At 34.6% G+C, this 24,609-nt stretch overlaps 1 protein-coding gene across 1 annotated transcript; it reads right to left on the minus strand.

Annotated features, from left to right (window-relative positions):
* Window positions 1–23,857: 23,857 nt before the first annotated feature.
* On the minus strand, window positions 23,858–24,364 carry LOC127093771 (secreted RxLR effector protein 161-like). Its single transcript, XM_051032674.1, has one exon. The coding sequence runs from the start codon at window positions 24,362–24,364 to the stop codon at window positions 23,858–23,860; it is 507 nt and encodes a 168-aa protein (XP_050888631.1).
* Window positions 24,365–24,609: the final 245 nt, after the last annotated feature.

The following is a 24,609-nucleotide window of genomic DNA, read 5'->3' on the forward strand; positions in this document are numbered from 1 at the left end:
CAAATCTCAAAAATCATATCACATGTTAGGATCAAGCACACCAAATTTCAAAGCAATTGGATTAAGGATGAGCATTTCACAAAGCATATAGCACAACATGTCAATTTGGCATCATGTTCAAACAAAAATCACACATTAAAAATCCAGCAATCAACAAATAAGGAAATAAATCCTATAAAAAATTAGAGATCAAAACAAGAATGTGGAAAAAAAATCAGGATCAATTTGGATTAATCTACTATTTTTTATGATTTTTTGAACATAAGCAAATTATTTGAAATATTGAAATGAAATAAGGAGGGAAAATAAAATTTGAATGAAAATAGCAACATGCATCAGCCAGCATCGAACACATGTTGGCAAGGTTGATAACAACGCTCAAAAAATAAATCAGAAACATGTAAAATGCCAGGATCGAACCCACGCATGGCAAGGAAATGAGAATTCAAAAAGCAATTAAATTCAAAAAAACATGCGCCAGGATTCGAACCCAAGCACGCTAGGTCAAAAGCGCGCTGCAGGAGAAATTGAATGGAATTCAAAAAAATGCATAGCGAAGGAATCGAACTCGCTTGTGGACGGTCCAGAAGCGCTCAAGTCAAAACCCTAGGGACTGAACCAGACGGCCGGAACAGTATTTCCGGTCGTCTTCTCTGGTGATATTCCGGTGGACACACATCAAAAAATTTACAGAAACTCATAAAATGCACATCAATGGAAAGGTCTTTCAATGTAGATCACGAATATCATAATCATTTGGCCTAAAACTTCATGGATCAAACGGATCGAAGGAAAACATTTTCAACATCCAAACTTAAAGTTCATGTAGCATGCTCGTTTCTCAACCAAATTCAAAAATAATTATATCAACATCATCAGTGAAGCAAGCTCTACAGGTTTATGGCAATAAAAAGGCAAAAAGAGAGAATTGAAATTTCACTTACTTGAAGTGCAGTGATCAAAAACCGTGTGTTCAAGCCTCCAAATGATCCAGATCTTCTTCCTCAACCTGGATTAGAAGCTTTATGCACGAATTGGCAATGGAAACAACCTAGATCCAGCTCAATTTGAAGCTTCCATGTTCATGTGTTTGCACTTGTTCTGTTCAAGATCTTGCTCAATTCTTCAAACCAATTGATGATCCTTGCTCAGAATTTCATGATTAACCAGAATATGCCAAGAAATTGAGGACTTGTGTGAAGAAATTTGGAAATTCGAGGAGAGAGAAAATTGGGAGGGAAATGAAAATTTTGAGATCTGAAATTGTTCTCCTTCAAAAACAGTTAGGATTTAGTATTTATATGAGTCACTAATCATGATGTAATCATAATTAAGCATTGGTTAATTGAAATTAAGGAGATGTAAGGTGTTTTGCCAAAATTGCAAGTGTGAGGTAGCATGATAAATCCACACGTGAACAGTGCCATGCAAGCTGGGATTTCACTCAAAATCATTCAATAATCATCACGGAAATGTTAATTTGATTGTATGATCATCCAATTTTGAATTACCAATTTTCCATCCAAAATGTACATGTATGAACAAATGGTCATGTGATCTTCTTTCATGCAAGGCAATGGTTTATTTGGAATCTCTTGGTCACAAGGAGCATTTTGCAAAAAGAGTGGACCAATTTGGAGTTTTGGATCAAAAGTTATGCTATGTTGAACCTCCATGCATGCTTTGTGATCATTTGACCATAACTTCTCAACCAATTATCAGATGGACATGATATAGGACTTTTTGAAAATGGGAGAGAAAGATCTTCAACTTTAATGTTCACCAAAAATTCATTTGAAGCTTCTTTAATGTTGGAAAGTCAAGTTGAATGTGGACCAAAAACTTGCCATTTTTGGAAACTTGAAATTACAGGTCACTTTCCATTTTTGGAAACTTTTGCAATGACTTCAAAATCTTCAAGATAGATGTTTAACATGATGAATAGGCCTTGTTTGAACATGATTGGGATGTCTCAGATCATCTCCCACACCTCAAAGTCCTCAGTTGACTGCACAGTTGATTGTATTGGTCCTCAGATGACCTTGACATGCTTGAATGAACTTGAACCTTTGCCACTTGGGGAACCTGCTTCAAGATGGACCCTAGCTCATATAAGCTCAATATAATATCATGTGGTCCTCATCTCAAGAAAAATATCTCAGCTCTTGTACAAATGATGCTTTTGAATTGCTTGACCTGTGCTTGCTTAGACTGTAAAACAAAATGTTAATGACATATTTTTGGTGCTTTTGGTTAGTGATGAAAACAAGAAAAGTAATGATATATAATGCAAGCATGCCTGGTGATCTCAACTACTCACAGGAGATCCCAACCCAAGGGGAAAGGAAGGCAAGATGCTCAAATGATCCTTGAGGCTATGCAATGCCATGCTATGATGCCATGAGGGATCTTAGGGACAAAATTGGGGTCTTACACGGGGTATTCGTTACCGTTAGAGATATTGGCTAAATCCAAGGTAAATCATACAAGTCGAGTCGCCACCGCACTTCTATTTATCCAAAGGAATGGTTAGAAAGCGAACAAAAACCTAAAAGTTTTAACAAAAACTAGTAAAAGAAACAGAGATCTGGGTAAGGGGGTTGGTTATGCAATGGGAAGGTGTTAGGTACCCAAAACATCCTAGGTACTCCTAGGGAGCCCTTTCCATACTTGTGAAGGTTGTTGTTTTGTAAAAAAATTGTTTGTGCAAGCATGATTGAAGAGATGAGAAGAGAATATACAAGTTTATTTACATTTTATGTTTGGATGGATAAACCTATTGCCTACGTACCATCTTAAAAAAGAGTAGGAATAAAATCTCGTAGTTCGGGGTAAAAATCTCAAAATGAGTTGGTGAATTGATTGGTCCAAAAGCCTTAAGGTCTTTTGTTATCAACGGGAGAAAACTCAACCAAACCACAAATCCACCATGTGAGGATAGCTTCAACATGCTAGTGAGGGGTTAACCCTATAATAAGCATGGAAGACTCATTGTCCATCACTAAGGATATAGGTGAGTATTATATCTACCACAAGGATAACTCAAACCTAATAGCTAAAGGTTATGAAATTTTTTGATTAAGGAAGTGGCCATTGGAACCACAAAAACACATTTGAATGGGTTATATTTACCCATTAGAAGTATATACAAAATGGTCAAAGTTGACTTAAGGATTCAACTCAAAATAAGTGTTGTAAAAGAGAAAGTTTGAAAATCAAAAGCATAAGGCTTAGGTTTCTAATGTTTGAAAACAATGGTTAAATGTTTGCACAAAAGATTTTTGGCTTGGGTTAGAGTGGAGAGAAGAAGAAGAATGGCTAAGTCCTAAGCAAAACAAGAGGGTAAAGGAAAAGAAATGAACCACACAAGGAGTTCCTCTCTTGAGATCATATTGATGATTCAAGTAGCTCCCATCCTTTGGAATAAGCAACCACTAAGTATAAGCAACCAATCAAGTCTGACAAGAGATCCTCAATGTATCTTCCACTTAGATGAACATGGCAATGGTCCTCCAATTAAGCTCAAATGGAAACTCCTAGCACAAAAGCACACACATCAAAAGTTCCATGAAGTAAAACAAGAATGGACAAGAGAGAGTTAGAGATTTGGTTCTTCTAATCCATCTTCATCATTAAGATCCTTTCACTCCAATTTTGCATAAGGAAGGTCCTAGAAACTAAGTCCAATTCTCCATTTCTTTGCATAGGGAAAGTCCTAGAAACTAAGTCCATTTCTTTGCACTTTGGTCCACAACAACAAAACAAAACACAAGCACAATAATATATACACAATTATGTGCTCAAGTGAGCAAAAGGCAAATGGCATTAACATAAACATGTGCTCAAAATGAGCAAAGGGAAAAACAAATGGATAATATGTGGAAGAATAGTAAATTGCATTAAAGTAAATTGCATAAAGTAAATGTTAATTGTCAATAGTTAGTGTTAGTATTTAGTGTGCCATAAGGCAAATTTAGCGCTATGTTAAGCAATCGTAATTGGACTTATGTAGAAGTCGCAAATATCTGAGGCCGGTCAATAATAATGTAGGCAACAAACACAAGTTAGGAGTCTTGATTAGTGAACCAAGTCCCAACAACTTGCCATGCCAAAAAAGGAGAAGAGAATTAATCTTGTATTGGTTTAAGCCTTTTGCATGATTTAAAAGACAACCTATCCTTAATGCAAAGCCATTCATTTAATCAATTGATCAAGATGAATTAGATTTGAATTAAGGAAGGTTAAATCCCTCTAATCAATGCTAACTTATCAACCTTCAACTCATTGATCAAAAAGAAAAAGAAGAAGAAGAAGAAGGAGATGGATAAGAGAAAAGGAAATGACAAAAATGGTAAAAGAAATATAAATGCATAAAATGGAACATCATGTACCAATCCTCATAGGTTGACCAATAACATTGAAAGTCAAGGTCAAACAATCAAAAACATAAGTGAGATGAAGATTGGAAGTCAAGAAAAGAATAAAATATTTTTGGCATTTTTTAATATTAAAAATAAACTTGAATTAAAATAAATGGAAAGGTCAAACTTCAAAATCACTTCAAATCAACCTTGAAAGGTCCAAGTGATTTATCCTAAGTTCAACAAGGTCAAACAAGATTTGACAAAAAATTTCAGCATTTTTAAAAGTCAAAAACTATTTTTAATCAATTAAAAATGAATAAAAATAACCTAATTGAACTAAAATCTCAAATAAATCTCAAATCAATTCAAAAATTGATGAGAATATTTTTCATATATCCATCATCATTCAAATAGGTTAGGAAAATATTTTTGTATTTTTTGAATATCAAAAACTATTTAAAATGAATTAAAAATAACCAGAAAAGAGAAAATTCACAAAAAATATCAAATGATAAAATAAATAAAAAATAAAAATCAGAAATAGAAACTAGAAATTATTTGGGAAATAATGCAATTGGTCCCATATTTTTTGGATTAAAAATGAGAGAGATATGATTTTTTGAAATAAAAGGAATTTAAGAAAATAAAAACAGAAATTCAGAAAATGGAAAAAACCACAAGCGTCTGATCAAGCCTCATTAATTGACGTGGCTGATCAGACGGATGTGAGATGCGCGCGCATGAAAGGCATGAGTCAACAGCGAAGCATCCAGCATTATTGAAAGTCATAAGATCCAAAGGACACGATTCAATCTGGAAACAAGATCAAACGGTCCAGATTTAAACTGGACATGATGAAGCCACCGGAGCCACCGTCTTCTCCGGTGAGCTTCCAGATTCCGGCCAAAATGCAGAACTTCAAAAGGCAACCAAAACGTGCGATATATACATCAATAGATCTCTATGATTTGAGAAATCAGAAGTTGAAAAATCTGGTGTTCATCATGAACTCAATAAATTGCAAAAATTAAAAGCATAAACACGATGCCTCTATTGAAAGGACTTCAACCAACACAAAATCACAGCCAATAGGTCCAAGGATTAGGAGAATCGAAGAAAATACCAGTTGGAGTTCAAGTTTGAGTTCTGGTGATTTGAGCTTGAAACCTTGCTTGCTTTATCAAAACAGAAGTTCAATGAAGTGTATAATGAAGGTCTAGAAGCATTAGATCTATGAATACAACCAGATGAAGCTGAATTCGAGATCTGAAAATTTTTGAGAAAAATGCAATTGCTTCTTTAGTGATGGTTGGGGAATGAATTCTGCAGCATTTCAGGTTGAATTGGGTGTCCAAAATGGAGGGAATGAAGTCTCTATTTATAGAGGAATTGGCAAGGAAAGTGTGAGAGGATCCGTGTGCATGAATTTGGATACCACTTGCATGGGCTTGCATGATCATGCACAAGGCCCAAAAGTAATGCCAAATGCAAGCTGAGTTCAAATGCCAAGGGTTTGGACGTGTAATTTGCTCTGAATTGGCTTGTGCAACAAGATTTCAACATGAATTCCACAATTGAACCTAATCCTTCACCTCTTCGAAAATACCATTTAGAAAATCCAAGCATAGGCATATGGGTAATGGTTGGAAAGGTCCTTGTATGAGGAACAAATGTTATGTTGGTCAAAAGTCCATTTGGAATGTGGAAATTTATGAAATTTGAGTTTAAAGTGTGATGTGCAAAACATGTCAAGGCAAGGTTTCTAAAATTGGCCAGCTTTCAAGCCCTTCTGTTTTGATGATGCAAGCTTCAAATGAAAAAACCTTCAACATAAACGTTGTAGATCTTTTCAATAAAATCAAAATGGACTTAAATTTTGCATCATTTGGATTTTTTATGAAGAAGTTATGGGCACTTGAAGTTGGACATTTTTGACTTTTAATGCCTTTGACACAAAAGGACCTATAATGTCTTGCATTATCACATGTATTTCCTTTGAGATTTTGAAACTTTGTTCAACATAACATTTGAATTATACATATTAAGCTTTCCAATGCATTTTATCCCACCTCAAAATCATAAAAAATGAATGAGTTATATCCTTGGGAAGTTGACCCAAAATTAGGGTTTCAGTCAAAATGACCTATAATGTATTGGAATGGAAGATGGTTTTCCAAGCTTCAAATCAAATTTTGATGAACATGAAAGTTGTTCATATTGTCCTTAAGAACATTTTTGCGTTTGGAACCATCTCCATTTGACCAACACATAAAAAGTTAGGTCTCCGTGTATTTCAAAATAGTCAGATGAATTGACTGATCAACTTCTCAAATCCATGACTCATACCTTGATGAATTGATGATTGAGGACACTCAAATAAGTTCAAATATGCATGAAATGAAGAGTTAAATAACTTCCCTTGATTGTATTTGACCATGGGCTGAGGTTGCTTCATGAGCAAGGCATTGTGGTGCACAAATGGATTAGGGTTTCTTTGAAGAACAAGGCCTCAAACCCTTTGACTTGCTTTGATCAAAGTGATGAATTGAGATGCTAGGAAGGCATATTTTATGTATGAGAGCCTTGGGAACCATTACCGTGCTTGCTTTCATCTTCTCTTGGCCATATCATTACACAAAGGATCTCCTAGAAGCTTTTGACCTTGTGATTGCTCAAGCTACAAACAAAAGATGTTAGTGACATATTTTTGTGTTTTTGGTTAGTAAATAAAATGTGAAAAGCAATGATGATACAATTCAAGCATGCCTAGTGATCTCAAACCACTCACAAGGAGTCCCACCCAAAGGTAAAGGGGACTAAGATGCTCAATGATCCTTGAGGCTATGCAATGCAATGTTATGATGCTATGAGGGATCTTAGGGACAAAATTGGGGTCTTACAAGGATTATGACAGAAATGGATGGGTGAGGAGACTCAGTCATAGGAGACTTTTCATGATTCCCATAAGGATTCACTTCAGAAAACCTAGCAGACTCAGAACGAAAAGACTCTGCTCTAGTTTCATTATGTCTCTCAGAATGCTGAGTTTAGAAGTCTTAGCAACTTTGGTGGGAGTTCTGGCAGGTCCAGAAGATCCTTCACCAGAATATTTAGGCTTCCTTTTCTTTTCAGAAATTACACATCAATGGGGTGTTCCGGAATTTCATCATAATATATCACATTCTGAGGAAAACCCTTTGCCAAGCAGTCATCATTGTAATGTTCCAGAACCTCCTTAGACTCTTCCTTTGAGAATGAATAGAGGATAATCATCCATTGGAATCCTTCTAGAACCAACACATGTTATGTCTAGAAGTTCTGAAGGGTTAACAACATTTGTAATCAAGGACATGTTCTTCAGAGTTTGTCCATTGAAATTCTTCCCAATTACAAAATCAACTTCCTTGGTCATTCCTGCATCCATAAGCTTCTGCGCCAATTTGCTCTCAAACAAGATGTCAGGATCCAACCTACTTAAAGGTATCAAATTTCTTAGCTTAGTAGCTTCATTTCTTGTTTCCTTAACCATTTCCCTCGGATACTTAAAAAGAATTGAGGACAAATTTATCTTGTCACCACTTGACAAATAGTATACCATATACTTCTGATCAGTGTTAATGTAATCTTGAGAGTTTGAAGAAGGTCTGGGATGAATGCATCCAAGAATAATCTTGAACCATACTTAATATTTTCATGAAGATTCTTAGGATTGGAAGAGGACTTTCCATCCATGAAGATAACTTTTGTAATTTCTTCCATCTTACTCTTCTTGGCAAGCATATTAAAACACCGCTTTCCAGAACCACCATGACTTAGAAGTGTAGCAATAGACTTCTCAAAGATGGAGATCTTGTGCCCCAACACATATGATATCACTTGAGATTCGTAGCTTCAGCAACAATCCATAATTGCTTAACTAACTCATCGTAAAATGGTACTTTGAGACGTTCAAAGTAAACTTCCCATTCTTGAGATCTCACAGTTCCAAACAGATTATACTCATTAGCTTTGAGGTTATCAAAGTCCACCAATAATTCACACATAACCTTTAACTTATCAACTGGAGTAGACAAAGTGAGTTCTTGGAGTCCTTCAAGTACTTTCTCTTGTTGTTGAGGTTATTGTTGTTCTTGAGCTAGTTGAGCAGATTGTTGTGAAGAAGCCATAGTTAATGAAGAACAAAGGGTTTTAGGTTTTACTGAAAGTTTTAAGATTAAAGAGAGAAAGTGTAGGTTGTGATAGTAGCGAAAGTGTGTGAAGTGAGTGAAGTGGGTTTAAATAGAAGTTTTTGCAATCATAAAAAAATTCTAAATAATGCAAAAATCTAACAAGGGGTAAAGCATGAAGATTTTACTTAATCCCGAGATTTATTCACCCGACGTGTCACATCAATAGAACAGAAACGGTTCAGTTTTCTAATACAATTGTCTTAAAACTGTTCCACTAATCGAGACTGATTGACAACTATTTAATGTGAAATTGTTCAGTATCCATAAAGCAAATTTGTTTAACCAAACAAGTTCTTACTAGATACATCTGAACTTATGAAACCTTCTCAATTTAGAAGACTCACACATTCAAAAAAACCAACAAATCTCAGAGACTCATTTACCATTCTGAGAGATTAACATTATGAGTAAAACATCTTTTTCATTCTGAACAAAAGTCCATTTTCAAAATTTTCAGAATGAAAATATACCTATCTTCAGCAAGGGGTTTTGTATAGATATCAGCCAATTGATGGTCTATATCAATAAAATTTAGATTTAAAATTCCTTTATGAATATAGTCACGTATAAAGTGATGTTTTATCTCAATATGTTTTTCTCTAGAATGAAAAATGGGATTCTTAGCTAAACAAATAGCATAAGTATTATCACAGAGTATATAGATGTTACTCTCATATATCTGGAAATCTTCTAGTTAATTTTTCATCCAGAGCATTTGAGTGCTGCATCCAGAAGCTTATATATATTCAGCTTCAACAGTTGAAAGGGCTATTGTTGATTGCCTTATTCTGGACCATGATGTAAGACCCCAATTTTGTCCCTAAGATCCCTCATGGCATCATAACATTGCATTTGCATTGCCTCAAGGATCATTAGCATCTGAGTTCCCTTTGCCTCTGGGTGGGACCTCTTGTGAGTGGTTTGAGATCACCAAGCATGCTTGAATTATATATTATTGCTTTTCTCATTTTGTTTATTAACCAAAAGCACAAAAATATGTCACTAACATCTTTTGTTTGTAGCTTGAGCAATCACAAGGTCCAAAGCATCTAGGAGATCTTTTGTGCAATGATAAGGTCAAGAGGAGATGAAAGCAAGCATGGTAATGGTTCCCAAAGCTCTCCTCCATCAAATATGCCTCTCTAGTATCTCAATTCATCATTTTGATTAAAGCAAGTCAAAGGGTTTGAGGTTTGTCCCCCAAAGGAACCCTAATTCATTTGTGCACCACAATGCCTTGCTCATGAAGCAACCTCAGCCCATGGTCAAATAAAATCAAGGGAAGTTCTTTAATTCATCATTTCATGCATATTTGAACTTATTTGAGTGTCCTCAATCATCAATTCATCAAGATATGAGTTGTGGATTTGAGAAGTTGATCAGTCAATTCATCTGACTATTTTGAAATGCACTGAGACCTACCTTTTTATGTGTTGGTCAAATGGAGATGATTCCAAAATCAAAAATGTTCTTAAGGACAATATGAACAACTTTCATGTTCATCAAAAATTTATTTGAAGCTTGGAAGGTCATCTCCCATTCCAATACATTATAGGTCATTTTGACTGAAACCCTAATTTTGGGTCAACTTCCCAAGGACATAACTCATTCATTTTTTATGATTTTGAGATGGTATCAAATGAATTGGAAATCTTAAGGTGTCTACTTCAAATGTTATGTTGGACAAAATTTCAAAATCTCAAAGGAAATACACGTGATAATGCAAGACATTATAGGTCCTTTTGGGCCAAATGCATTAAAAGGCAAAAAAGTCCAACTTCAAGTGCCCATAACTCTTTCACAAAAAATCCAAATGATGCAATATTTAAGTCCATTTTGATTGTCTTGAAAAGATTTACAACTTTTATATTGGAGGTTTTTTCATTTGAGGTTTGCATCATCAAAACAGAAGGACTTGAACATTGGCCAAATTTAGAAACTTTGCCTTTACATGTTTTGCACCTTACACTTTAAACTCAAAATTCACCAATTTACACACTTCAAATGGATTTTTTCCCAGCATAACAATTGTTCCTGACATCAAAACCTTTCCAACCATTACTCACATGATCATGTTTGGATTTGGAAAATGGTATTTTCGAAGAGGAGAAGCTTTTGGTTCAATTATGCATAACACCTCAAAATTCCATGCACAAGCAATTACCATTCAGATTACACGCCCATTTCACTTTGGTATGATTTCAGATTGCATTTGGCTTTGGTTTTGGGCCTTGTGCATGATCACGCAAGCCCATGCAATGAATGTCCAAATTCATGCACACGGATTGAATCACCCTCTCCTTGCCATTTCCTCTATAAATAGAAGCTCTGTTCCATTCAAAATCATCCTGGCATCAACCTGAATTGCTGCAGAAATCAAAACCCAACCTCTCACCAAAGAAGCTATTTCAGTTTTCTTCAAATTTTTCAGATCTAAAATTCAACTACATCTGGTTGAATCTTTGGATCTAAAGCTTCTAAACCTTCATCCTTCAGCTCATTGATCTTCTGTTTTGATAAAGGAAGCAAGGAATCAAGCTCAAATTTCCAGAATCCAAGGTTGTTCTTCAACTGGTTTTTTCTTCGAAACTCATCATCTATTGACCTATTTGCTTGGATTTTGTGTTGGTTGAAGTCCTCTCAATGGAGGCATCATTACTGTGCATTTAATTTTTGAAATCCATCAAGTTCTCATGAACATCACAGAATTTCCATCTCTGATTTCTCTCAATATAGAGATCTAGAGTGGAATTGAGTGATACATGGATGATGTACATCATCCCAGCTTTCCAACGATGTATAGATCGTGTATTTTGGTTAAGTTTTGGTTGCCTGCAATTTTGGCCGGAAAACACAAGCTCACCGGAGAAGAAGGTGGCTTCGGTGGCCGTCCCATTGCTAGTTTGAATCTGGATCGTTGGATTCATTTTCCAGATCTAATCGTGGCCTTCCATTGTTATGACTTATTTTAATGTTGGATGTTTCTCATTGACTTGGACTTACCATGAGCGCGCGCTTCTGAACCTCAGGATTGGCCACGTCAATTAATGAGATCCAATCCAACGCTCCTTGTTTTTTCTTATTTTCTATTTTCTGATTTAATTTCTTTTATTTCCATTATTTTCAAAAATCAATATCTTCTTCATTTTAAATCCAAAAAATATGGGACCAATTGCATTCTTCTTCAAATAATTCCTAGTTTCTAATTCTGATTTTTAATATTTTTTAATTTATCATTTGATATTTTTTGTGAATTTTCTCTTTTCTGGTTATTTTTAATTCATTTAAAATAGTTTTTGATATTCAAAAAATACAAAAATATTTTCCTAACCTATTTGAATGATGATGGACTATGAAAAATATTCTCATCAATTTTTTAATTGATTTGAGATTTATTTGAGATTTTAGTTCAATTAGGTTATTTTTATTCATTTTTAATTGATTAAAAATAGTTTCTGACTTTTAAAAATGCTGAAATTTTTTGTCAAACTTAGTTTGACCTTGTTGAACTTGGGATAAATCACTTGGACCTCTCAAGGTTGATTTGAAGTGATTTTGAAGTTTGACCTTTCTTTTATTTTTTAATTCAAGTTTATTTTAATATTAAAAAATGCCAAAAATATTTTGCTTGTTGTTTGATCTCCAATCTTCATCCCATTTCTGATGTCTTATTTGTTTGACTTTGACTTTCAATGTCATTTGGTCAATACATATGGATTGGTACATCTTATTTCATCTTATGCATTTTTGATCCTTCCATTTTCCTTATCCATTCTTCATCCCATTCTTCTTCTTCTTCTTTCTCTTTGATCAATGAGTTGAAGGTTGATAAGTTAGCATTGATTAGGGAAACTTAATCTTCCTTGATTCAAATCTAATTCATCTTGATCAATTGATCAAGTGAATGGCTTTGCATTAAGGATAGGTTGTTTTCTAAATCATGCAAAAGGCTTAAATCAATACAAAATCAATTCTCTTTTTTTCTTTTTGGCATGGCAAGTTGTTGGAACTTGGTTCACTAATCAAGACTTCTAACTTGTGTTGTTGCCTACATTATTATTGACCGGCCTCAGATAGTTGTGACTTCTACATAAGTCCAATTACGATTGCTTAACATAGCGCTAAATTTGCCTTATGGCACACTAACTACTAACACTAACCATTAACAATTAACATTTACTTTTTGCACTTTACTTTTATGCAATTTACTATTCTTGCACATATTATCCATTTGCTTTTTCCTTTGCTCACTTGAGCACATGTTTATGTTAATGCCATTTGCCTTTTGCTCACTTGAGCACATAATTGTGTATATACTATTGTGCTTGTGTTTTGTTTTGATTGTTATGGACCAAATGCAAAAATGGATAAAATGGACTTAGACTTTAGGACTTTCCCTATGCAAACTTGGAGTCAAAGAGCAACTAGGCATTAGGCCTTTAGAGTGCTATAAAAAGTCAAATAGCAACTAGGCATTGAGCCTTTAGAATGCTTAAGCTTGAAGATGAACATTGAAGGACACAACCTCTAAACTCACTCTTGTCCATTCTTGATTTGCTTCATAAAACTCTTTGATGTGTGTGTTCTTGTGCTAGGGATTCCACCTTGATTCAAATTTGGGGAACCATTGCCATGAGCTTCTAAGAGAAAGAATTACAAGATGCCTTGAAGAGCCTTCCAAGAGTTCATTTGATTGATGATTGCTTGAGTTTATGTTTATGTGATTGCTTATTCCAAAGGATGAGAGCTACTTGGATCATCAATATGATCTCAAGAGGGGAACTCCATTGTGGTTTTGTTTCTTTATCCCTCACCTCTTGCATGCTTAGGACTTTAGCCCTTCTTCTTCTTCTCTCCACTCTAACCCAAGCCAAAACTTTTGTGCAAACACTTAACACTTGTTTTCAAACATTAGAAACCTAAGCCTTATGCTTTTGATTTTTCAAACTTGTTTTTCATAATACTTACTTTGAATTGAATCTTTAAGTCAACTTTGACCATTTTGTATATACTTCTAATTGGTAAATATAACCCATTCAAATGTCTTTTTGTGGTTTCAATGGCCACTTTCTAATCAAAACTTTTTCATAACCTTTAGCTACTAGGTTTGAGTTATCTTTATGGTAGATGTAATACTCACCTATATCCTTAGTGATGGACAATGAGTCTTCCATGCTTATTATAGGGTTAACCCCTCACTAGCATGTTGAAGCTATCCTCACATGGTGGATTTGTGGTTTTAGGTTGAGTTTTCTCCCTTTGATAACAAAAGACCTTAAGGCTTTTGGGTCAATCAATTCACCAACTCATTTTGAGATTTTTACCCCGAACTACGAGGTTTTGATCCTAATCTTTTTTTAAGATGGTACGTAGGCAATGGGTTTATCCATCCAAACACAAAATGTAAATAAACTTGTATATTCTTTTCTCATCTCTTCACTCATGTTTGCACAAATAAATTTTCACAAAACCACAACCTTACAACAAATATGAAAAGGGCTCCCTAGGAGTACCTAGGATGTTTTGGGTGCCTAACACCTTCCCATTACATAACCAACCCCCTTATCCAGATCTCTGTTTCTCTTTTACTAGTTTTTGTTAAAACTTTTAGGTTTTTGTTCGCTTTCTAACCATTCCTTTGGATAAATAGAAGTGCGGTGGCGACTCGACTTGTATGATTTACCCTGGATTTAGTCAATATCTCTAATGGTAACGAATACCCTGCTACACATGAGATCAGGTTATCTCCCATAAACTGATAGCTTCTATAACTGTTTTTAGATTAATCAACATTATAATAACCCACTAGCTTCTAGTCTTTAGATTTTTTATAGCAAAAGCCAAGGTTAATCGTACCTTTCAGATACATGAAGACCCTATTAAAATATGTTAAGTGGGACTCTATAGGATCTAATTGGAAGCGAGCACACAAACAAACATTAAACAAAATGTTAGGTCTAGAAGCAGTCAAGTATAAGAGAGAACTAATCATACCCATTTATACCTTCAATTCTACCTTAGCACTTACCTCATCCTTCTCAGGGATACATGTAGGATGCATATGAGTCATTGACATCTTGCATTCTGACTTGTCAAACTTCGTTAGAAGTTACTTGGTGTACTTGCTCTGATGGAGGTACATTCCTTCTAGACTTTGATTGATCTAAATCCCCAAAAAGAACTTGAGTTCTCCCATCAGACTCATCTCAAACTCTGCCTGTATAGACTTAGCAAATTCTTTGCATAAAGTAGCATTAGCATAACCAAATATGATATCATCAACGTAAATTTGAACAACAAGGATATCATTTTTGAATGACGTAAAAAATAAAGTTGTATCAACCTTCCCTCTAGTGAAATCATTTTCTAAAAGAAAATTGCTTAGTCTTTCATACCATGCTCTGGGAGCTTGTTTCATACCATACAATGATTTTAAGTTTGAAAACAAAATCTGGATTTTTAGGATTTTCAAAACCATGGGGGTTGGTGTACGTACACTTCTTCAATAATGTAACCATTCAGAAATGCACTCTTAACATCCATCTGATACAAGATGATGTTATTATTAACAATAAAGGAAATTAAGAGACGAATAGACTCTAACCTGGAAACTAGAGAAAATGTTTATGTATAGTCAATCCCCTCTTGCTGACTATAACCTTATGCTACCATTCGAGCCTTGTTTCTTACTACCATTTCTTGTTCGTTCAGCTTGTTTCTGAAGACCCACTTTGTTCCAATAACATGAGTTCCTTTGGGTCTTGGCACCAGATCGCATACGTCATTTTTGGAGAATTGATTGAGTTCCTCTTGCATAGCCAAAATCCATTATGTGTCAAGAAGTGCTTCATCAATTGTTGTATGTTCTATCAAAGACACCAAACCTATAAGAGTCTCTTTAGAAGGTTTGAATGAGGACCTGGTTCAGATTTGTCTCCCATACTCAATTCTTTAGAATATGAAGATCTATTCTGGTCCCTTCTCAGAGGAGTTTGAGCTTCAACAACTTCTGGTTGAGGAGCTTCAGAGTCTTTTGCTTCAGCTTCTGAAGTCTTTCCTTCAAAACCTAAATAAGTGATATCTAGATATGCAAATTTCTCAACTAGCTTTAACTTTTAAGAGTCAAGCTTATCATCGAATATGACATGTATTAATTCTTCAATAATTTGTATCTCAGTGTTGTATACTCTATAGCCTTTGGAGCATTCAGAGTATCCTAACATGGTGTACTTTTGTGCCTTAGAATAAAACTTGCTCAGATTCTCCTTAGTGTTTAATATGAAACAAGAACATCCAAAAGGATGAAAATATGAAATGTTGGGCTTCAGATTCTTCCATAATTGATAAGGAGTCTTACCCAAAATAGGTCTTAGAGAGATCCTCTTCTGAATATAACACGTTGTGTTTACTACCTCTGCCCAAAAGTGCTTAGCCACATTAGTCTCATTGATCATGGTTCTGGCCACCTCTTGCATAGTCCTATTCTTCCTCTTTATAACTCCATTTTGTTATGGCCATCTCTTGCAGAAGTTAGAAAACATAGAATGTGACTCATCCTTGTGTTTGGGAAATTTCACCCATGTCCATCTGTTGTATTCATCTACAATGACTAGTCCATAATTCTTACTATTGACAGAGGCAGTTTTCACTGGTCCAAAGAAGTCAATGTGAAGAAGTTCCAACCGTTTGGAGGGTGAAACAACATTTTTAGCTTTGAAAGAAGTTTTAGAAAACTTGCCTTTCTAACATGATTCACAAAGAACATCTGAAGCAAACTTCAGATTTGGCAGGCCTCTGACTAAATTAAGCTTGTTTAGTTGAGAAGTCCTCCTCATGCTAACATGGCTCAATTGTCTATCTCGTGTCCATTGCTCTTCCTTTACAAACATAATACATTTTACATTTTTATTCTTCAAATCAGAAAGTCTTATCTTATAGATGTTGTTCTTCCTTTTTCCATTGAAAAGAACTGGGCCATCCTTTTGACCGGAAACTTTACAGGACTTTTGATTGAAAATAATATCATAACCATTGTCACTTAATTGACTTATGGACAACATATTATACATTAATCCTTCAACTAAAAGAACATTAGTAATGGAAGGGGGAGTATTGTTACCTACTGTTCCGGAGCCAATGATCACCTCTGAAACCGACAATGCCACCAAGATTAAGTTCCAAGATTTGGAACATATGCCTTCTTCCCTTCATGTGTCGTGAGCATCCAGAGTCCAGGTACCATGACTGGTGTCTCAACTCTGTTGGTAAGAATATCTGCAAGATAGACTATCTCGTCCTTAGGTACCCATATCTTTCTGGGTCCTTTGGGGTTAGTTTTCCCAGAGTTCTTAACAAACTTGAGTTTTTGTGCAGGATATCTATACATGAATTCATGATTGAAACATGCATGAGGTTTTGCTTTAGCCTTAGATTTAGAAACATTTCTACCTTTATGCATAACACCATTTTGTTTCACAAAAGGGACAAAATGGTACTGAAGAGTATTGGGCTTATCATCTTTTTCAGAATCAGATTCGTTATCAGAATCATAGCCAATACCCCTTGTTCCGTTTCTGCTAACGCCATAAATCATGGAAACCACTAAGCTTCTATTCAGGCTTCTAGCAATAAATTTCTGAAAAGATTTATCATATTTCTTTATGATATCACCAGAACCTGTAGAGGCTTTTGAAAGAATTTTCTTTTCAGGTTTGAGACTCTTGCTGTGAGGCACAAAGTTGTTGTTTTTCAAAATGAGATTTTCTTCACTCAAACTTGAAAAATCCTTTTGAAGCTTATAATATGCTTATGATTCAGATACATGAATCTTCTTTATATCCTTGTATTTCTCCAGAAGATTCTGATGCTTTTCCAGAACTTCAGATAAACTAGATTCAAGTTTAGAATGAGAGAGTTCAGAAAATACCTCTTCAGAATTTGACTCAGATCCTGATTCTAATTGAATCATTTATACGGGAGCTTCTATGCAAGCCACCAGCGCCATGTTAGCATGCTCTTCCTCATAATCATCTTCTGAAGACTCTGAATCATCTTATGTTTCCATCAAACCTTTATTCTTTCCTCTAAAGTTCTTCTTAGGCGTGTCTTTCTTTAACTTGGGGCATTTATTCTTGAAGTGGCCAGACTCCTTGCACTTAAAGCAAGTGAGTTCTTTGCCAGCTCCAACCTTCTTGGATCTAGAAGTGGACTCAGAATGACCATATGTCCTTCTTTGTCCTCTGAATTTACCTTGCCTTTTCTTCTAGAGTTAATTAACGCGTCTGGATAGAAGAGACAATTCATCTTCTTCTTTTGATTCCTCTTCAAACTCTTCATCTATTTTTGCTTGAAGAGCTTTTGTCTTCTCATATCTTCCTGAAGACTTCATAGTAAGACATTTTCTCTTTCTCTTTGGTTCATCTTCCTCGAGCTCAATCTCATGACTTCTTAAAGAACTAACCAGTTCTTCAAGAGATGTGTTGTTTAGATCCTTTGATAACTTCGAAGCAATTACCATAGGTGTCACACGCTTAGGTAGACTCCTGATAACCTTCCTAACATGATCGACAATAGAATATCCTTTGTCCAGAATCTTAAGTCCTGCAACAAGAGTTTGAAACCCTGAGAATATGTTCTCAAAAGTTTCCTCATCTTCTATTTTGAACACTTCATATTTTTTAATCAAGGCAAGAGCCTTGGTTTCTTTGACTTGTGTGTTCCATTCATGTGTCATCCTTAGAGAATAAAAGATAGATTTTGCAGTATCTCTGTTGGTGATCTTTTCATACTCAGTGTATGAAATAGCATTTAGAAAAATGCTTCTTAATTTATGATTATTCTTATAATCTTTCTTCTGTTGATCTGTCATCACTCTTCTTTCAACTTTATTGCCACTTGCATCTAATGGGTGTACGTAGCCATCAACTACCATATCCCATATATCAATATCATTACCTACAAAGAATTTATCTATTCTATCTTTCCAATAGTTAAATCTATCTCCATCAAAAACATGAAGTTTAGCATTGTAATCATCTCTATAATTTGTTTGAGCAACTGGTGGTGGAAGGGCAGCCATTGTGTTTCACATTGGATCTTTATCTGACACTATTAAGTGTTTGATAATCTTATCAAGACCAGAACCAGAGCTCTGATGTCCATTAAAGGTGGTAAGAAACACAAGAAAGGGGGTTTGAATTGGGTTTCTAAAAACAAAAGCTTTTTCAAAACTAATTCAATCAAACAATAACACAAACAAGAAAAATAAAAGGTTATTTTTATATTGGTTCGCTATTAACGAAGCTACCTCCACTCCACTCTACCAAGGTAATTTTACCTTCTTAACAAGGACTTAATCCACTATGACCTAAAGTGATTACATGCACCACAAAGATAACCCGTCTTTGTCTTCTTGAGTCTATCTGACTAAAACCTAGTCACTCAAGGAAACCACCCAAACAACTTTGAAATTTTCAAGTTTGTGTTTACAAATAATGCTTCTAAGAAAGCAGATTAACACATGTTTAATACAATAAAATATTTCACACAATAATGAGAAATAACTATATGTGTGTTTATAAAACTATACACAAAAAATATACTTTAGTTAAAGAGCGTGTGTATGTTTAATAGCGTGAGCATTAGTGTTATGAATTAACATTAACAACTTCTTCCAATCTTCCAAGTCTCTTTTACATAGGCATTTAAAAGATCTGTTGGAGGGTAGAATTGGAACATAAAATTACAGTTGTCTCTTTATGTAACGGTTGGCATATATGAGACAAAATGGTATAATAGTACTGTCCTTAGCCCACAAAATCAGCGTTGTGGGGGGAAAAGTAATCTTGTACTGTGTACTATTTTCCTGGCGCAAAACATTTTGATATTATCTCCTAATCTTCAGAGGCTTCTGATGAAATGATGTTGAAGCATGCTTAGAAGGATCAAGAGACTAGTTGACAGAATCTTCAGAATCTCGGTCTTTAGAGTCTTGACATAGTTCCTTAAAACCTGATCTTCAGATCTTATTGTTTAGAATATTTAGAACTTAAGCATAGAATCTTGGAGGTTGACAATCCTTCAGAGGCTCTTCAATCAAAGTCGCTGTCAGAATCTTTAGCCCAAATCTTCATGAGAACCGTTGTCTAAGATATTTCTAGAACTTGACAACATCTTGTAAAGCACTTGTATCTCTTCAGAGTCAGAGTGTGTTGATTCCAGAATCTGATGACGTCACGCGTCAATGCTTCAGAGTCAAGACCTGTGGGCAAAAGCTATACACTAGATAAAAACCATTAGTGTATAAAATTATTCTCTAAGAAAGAATGCATTGTTATCATCAAAACTAAAGGCCAGATGCAGAACCAAGTCTTGTTCTTACAAATGGAGTCAAACCATATTAATCAGTTTGGTTTGGTTGATCGATTTTCAACGTTTGTTTCAAACATTATATTCATTTGTCTATTATTTGTATCATATTTTTCTGTGTATTTCCTACTATTATCTTTTTCAATAATACATTTCCTATAATATATTTCATCAATTTCATGCTCTAGTTTTCTAACAACTTACAAATTGTAATTAATCCATACAAGAAGTGGCATGATTTCGATTATATCATAAAATAAGTTCACTATCAAGTACATAAGTTGACACTTGACACTGACTAAAACAACCAAAAATAATTTCACCATCACATACAAAAGTTGGCACTCATAAGTGAATAATACAACCAAAATAAATGTACCATCAAATACGAAAGTTGGCACTTTGCAATTACCAATACAACCAAAATATGTTCAACATCATACAAAAAAACATAACTAACTTCATTAGTTCACCATCAAATAACAAAATACAACAAAAATAAAATACCAATTACTATTCACCATCATTAAATTAATTGAAATAAACACATATTTAGCATATAAAATGATATTTTGTTCTATAAATGGAAGGATATCAGACACAATGTCGTAGCAATATGTGTGACAAAATTAATATCCAAACAGAAAACTAAAGACAATAAATAAAAGGACACGGGAAATTGGTAACCCAGTTCGGTGCAATGTCACCTACGTCTAGAAGGCGTTACCCCAAAAAAGAAAATTCACTCTTAATAGTCAAAAGTACAAATTGGTCTTAGATGAACTTTCCATGTTTGATGCCTCTTTTACTTATATTCCCCGTGAATTCCTAATCATAACTCGCCTTGAATATGAGACCCTCTCACTTTCTCTCAAACAGTCTCCCAAGTCTTAGGACAATTACAATGTTTTATGAATGATGGAACGAGCTATAACTCAAAACAAACTATATTCCTTAATATAAGAATATGCCTAGTGAATAGATTTTTAAGAATACACCACCAAAACAGAATAAAAGACTCAACACAAATAGACGCGCCTCCTTAAATAGTAATCAAATCCAGCTGCAAGGCTCGTTAGGGTTTTGTATCTTTTTGTGCGATTAAAGAAAATCCATAAGCACAAATATTAATTCTTTATTAAGTTGATTTTAAATATTTGATTTGATAAATCTCAAACATATCATATTTGTTCTTTTAATTCCTGAAGAATGATCTTTTGGAAAAACTTTCCATATTCCAAAAGACGCATAAATCAATTAAAAGAGATAGAACAAGAATGAAAACAAATCTTCAACATACGCAATACTTACCTAGTGATGACTAGATTCTATACTAGGCAGAATGTCTCAGAATCCGTGGATCATCTTGATCCACATGTTGCCTCATGGTTTGAGCTCAAAAAGACAGATTGTCTCGCACAATGTCATGACATCTTGCTCTGTATGTTTCCTATTAAAATGACTCAAATAAGACATAACAACATAGAACATTAAATTTATTTTGAATTTGCCTTGATCAAATAAAATTCAACCTTAGATTCCTTCATTCACATGTGTAATTTTGTTCTTAGGGGACAGATGTATAAGCCAGCATTTTAAACATCTTACACCAGGATTAACAAATAATTGATAAACAAGATGATCAATGCAGAAAGCAAAAAAGAACACAAAGAATTGTTAACCCAGATCGGTGAACAACAACCCCGTGTTGTTTAATGCCTCTTCCTAATCCAACTGACTTTCTATTTAGGATTCCCCCTAAATATGAGAACCCCATGTTTTTCAATGTCTCTTCCTAATCCTAGTGACTTTCTATTTAGGACTCCCCCTAAATATGAGAACCTCTTTCACTTTCTCTCAATCATTAATCCTAAGTGATCACAACTTCAATAAACAACTTAAATAATGTTGAATTACAACTCAACTAAATAAACCATCACCATGCCTTATGATATGAATACGGACACTAGCATGGTGTACAAGCAACACAAACAAATGACTTAAATAAAACCCTAACACTAGGAATATTCAATACTTGCTCGTTGTCTTTAATGATGGAATTGAGTCTCTTTTAATATAATTCTTCTTGTGGGCTTTCCACTAATGGGCATAAGATTTGATCAGCAGATAAAGTGCATATTTGGTTAAGATTTGTTTTTCAAAACCGCTCCATAATAGGATTTGATTTGATTTGAATTCAAATTTAAATTTACAAATCTTTAAATTTGATCTTAATAAATCATCAAACAAATCAAATTAATTAGGTTACTAAAAGATAGCAACAAATCAATCAAACACAAACCCAAAAACACGCTCAAAATACAAACAGAAAACGTGCCAATGAAGTTGCAGTAGCAGGGGCCAGATGTGCCACATCTTCTAGAACATCATGTCCCACATGTGCCCTCTTTTCACCAAAACATCTTGTTCACACAATGTTTTTTTTTGCATAATGCAGCCAATCCAAAAGGAACAAAATCTCCCCCTCTGGCAAATTTTTGGCAAAAAAACACATACAACATGTGCAACGTAATTTGAGCATTAAGCGTATCACACAAACATACAAAGTAAAAAACATTAGAAGTATAAGTAGCACGATCGGAAAATAGAGATGTGGTTACTAGATAAAACACATAATGCTCCCATACAATTGGGCACATAATCAGTCAGCATGCACATACAATCAATAGTTATCAGTCTGGTCAAAAGTTATTCACAACATGCCACTATACTACACATGAAGCTTCAGAACTTTAGAGTTGATACACAATTATTAGATCAACTCACACGTTCTCAAAGGCCATATGCCATGCCATATGCTCCAGTATGTGAGCACACAAAAAAGACACAGTTAGTTAGGCATATATTCCTAATAATATTCTTAACAAATTCCTACTCCCCCTTTTTTCCACAGTTTGTCAAAGTTATTAGCAAAATCAACACAGTTATTGAACATATAAGTCAGGAATAGACATACATCAACCAAGAGCGCATATGTTGAATATAATGCCAGAATATCCGGACTTTGTTATTAGCAATAAAACAAAAGGCTATCAAGCCATTACATATCCAAAACTAGGGAACAAAGCATGCCCAAATACAAGGGCCAAAGGATCATAATAAAAACACCTGGAAAAATCAACCTTGATACTTGATCTTTAGACCAATCACGTGATTCAATGAAAGTAGCCATGTCTTCATCAGCCTCTAAGTTAGAATCATTTGTTCGAACATGCCTCTTCTTCAAAAATTTCATATTTGTCATAGACTTCTTCCTAGTCACAAGTGCTCCAAGAGATGGTTCAACATGTGTCCCCACCTTGGATTAATTATTTTTCAGATCTTTCTTCATTGACTCTGGAGCCATAGCCTTTTTCCCATTCTTTTCTTCCAACATATTGACCTCCTTAGCTTTATCTTTTTCGGATGATTGACTCATTGTTGAAAAAAGTTGAAAAACTTGAGATAAAGGAGAGTGAAAAAATTTCTGCATCCAAAAGAAAAAGAGCAAGAAGTATCCTTGCTTGTAACGGCGGACTAGATAAAAAGAAACTTTCTAATCAGCCTTATTTTCATGTGTAATATTGGTCTAGAGAGAGAGAGTATTCTTGCACACCTCTCATGAATTTATTGCTATAAAATATCACAAATGCAAATACCAAGTGCACTCCTTAGTTTTCCAAATTTAGTTGCATCCAAAGCTTTAGTGATTATGTCAACCAACTATTTTCCAGATGCTATATGCTCAAGGTTTACAATTTTATCTTCCACAAGCCCCCTTATGAAGTGATTATGAATGTCAATGTGCTTGGTTATAATGTGTTGAACATGATTCTTACAAATATTAATATCACTTAAGTTGTCTCTTAATAATGTCATGACATCTTGCACAACATTTTACTCCTTCAACATTTGTTTCATCCAGAGCAATTGTGTGCAACTGCTCCCTTCACCAATGTATCTAGCTTTTGCAGTAGATAATGAGACACAAATTTTATTCTTGCTAAACCAAGATATTAAGTTATTTCCAATAAAGAAACATCCACCATATGTGTTTTTTCTATCATTTGGACTTCCATCCCAATCAACATCACAATACCCAACTAGAATAGAATTGGTACTATGTGAATAGAGAATACCATAGTAACAAGTCCCATTTACATACTTCAAAATTCTCTTCACTTGAGTGAGATGACTAGACTTGGGTTTAGTTTGATATCTTGCAGAAACACCTACAAATAAGGTGATGTCAGGCCTACTTGATGTGAGGTAGAGCATACTGCCAATCATGCTTCTGTATAAACTTTGATCTACATGAACACCCTTTTCATCTTTGGTTACTTTCACATGTGTTGCAGCAGAAGTTATCTTGTGACTTGCATTTTCAATCCCAAACTTCTTCATTATACTCTTAAGCATACTTACTTTGAGATACAAAAATGTTATCTTCCATTTGCTTTACTTAAAGACCAAGAAAGTAAGTGAATTCCCTACAAGGTTCATTTCAAATTCAGACTTCATTTGTTGGACAAAATGTTCCACTATCTATTCTGACATCCCATCAAAGACTATATCATCAACATAAACCTGGGATATTATGAGATTTCCTCCATCATTCTTCACAAAGAGAGTTTTATCTATTTATCCCC

Source organism: Lathyrus oleraceus, chromosome 6, assembly GCF_024323335.1.
Source record: "Lathyrus oleraceus cultivar Zhongwan6 chromosome 6, CAAS_Psat_ZW6_1.0, whole genome shotgun sequence".
In the NCBI taxonomy this organism is placed as follows: Eukaryota; Viridiplantae; Streptophyta; class Magnoliopsida; order Fabales; family Fabaceae; genus Lathyrus; species Lathyrus oleraceus.

Coding starts and splice junctions, on each gene's coding strand:
- LOC127093771 (XM_051032674.1), bottom strand. CDS start 24,364: ATGAAGAAGTTTGGGATTGAAAATGCAAGTCACAAGATAACTTCTGCT.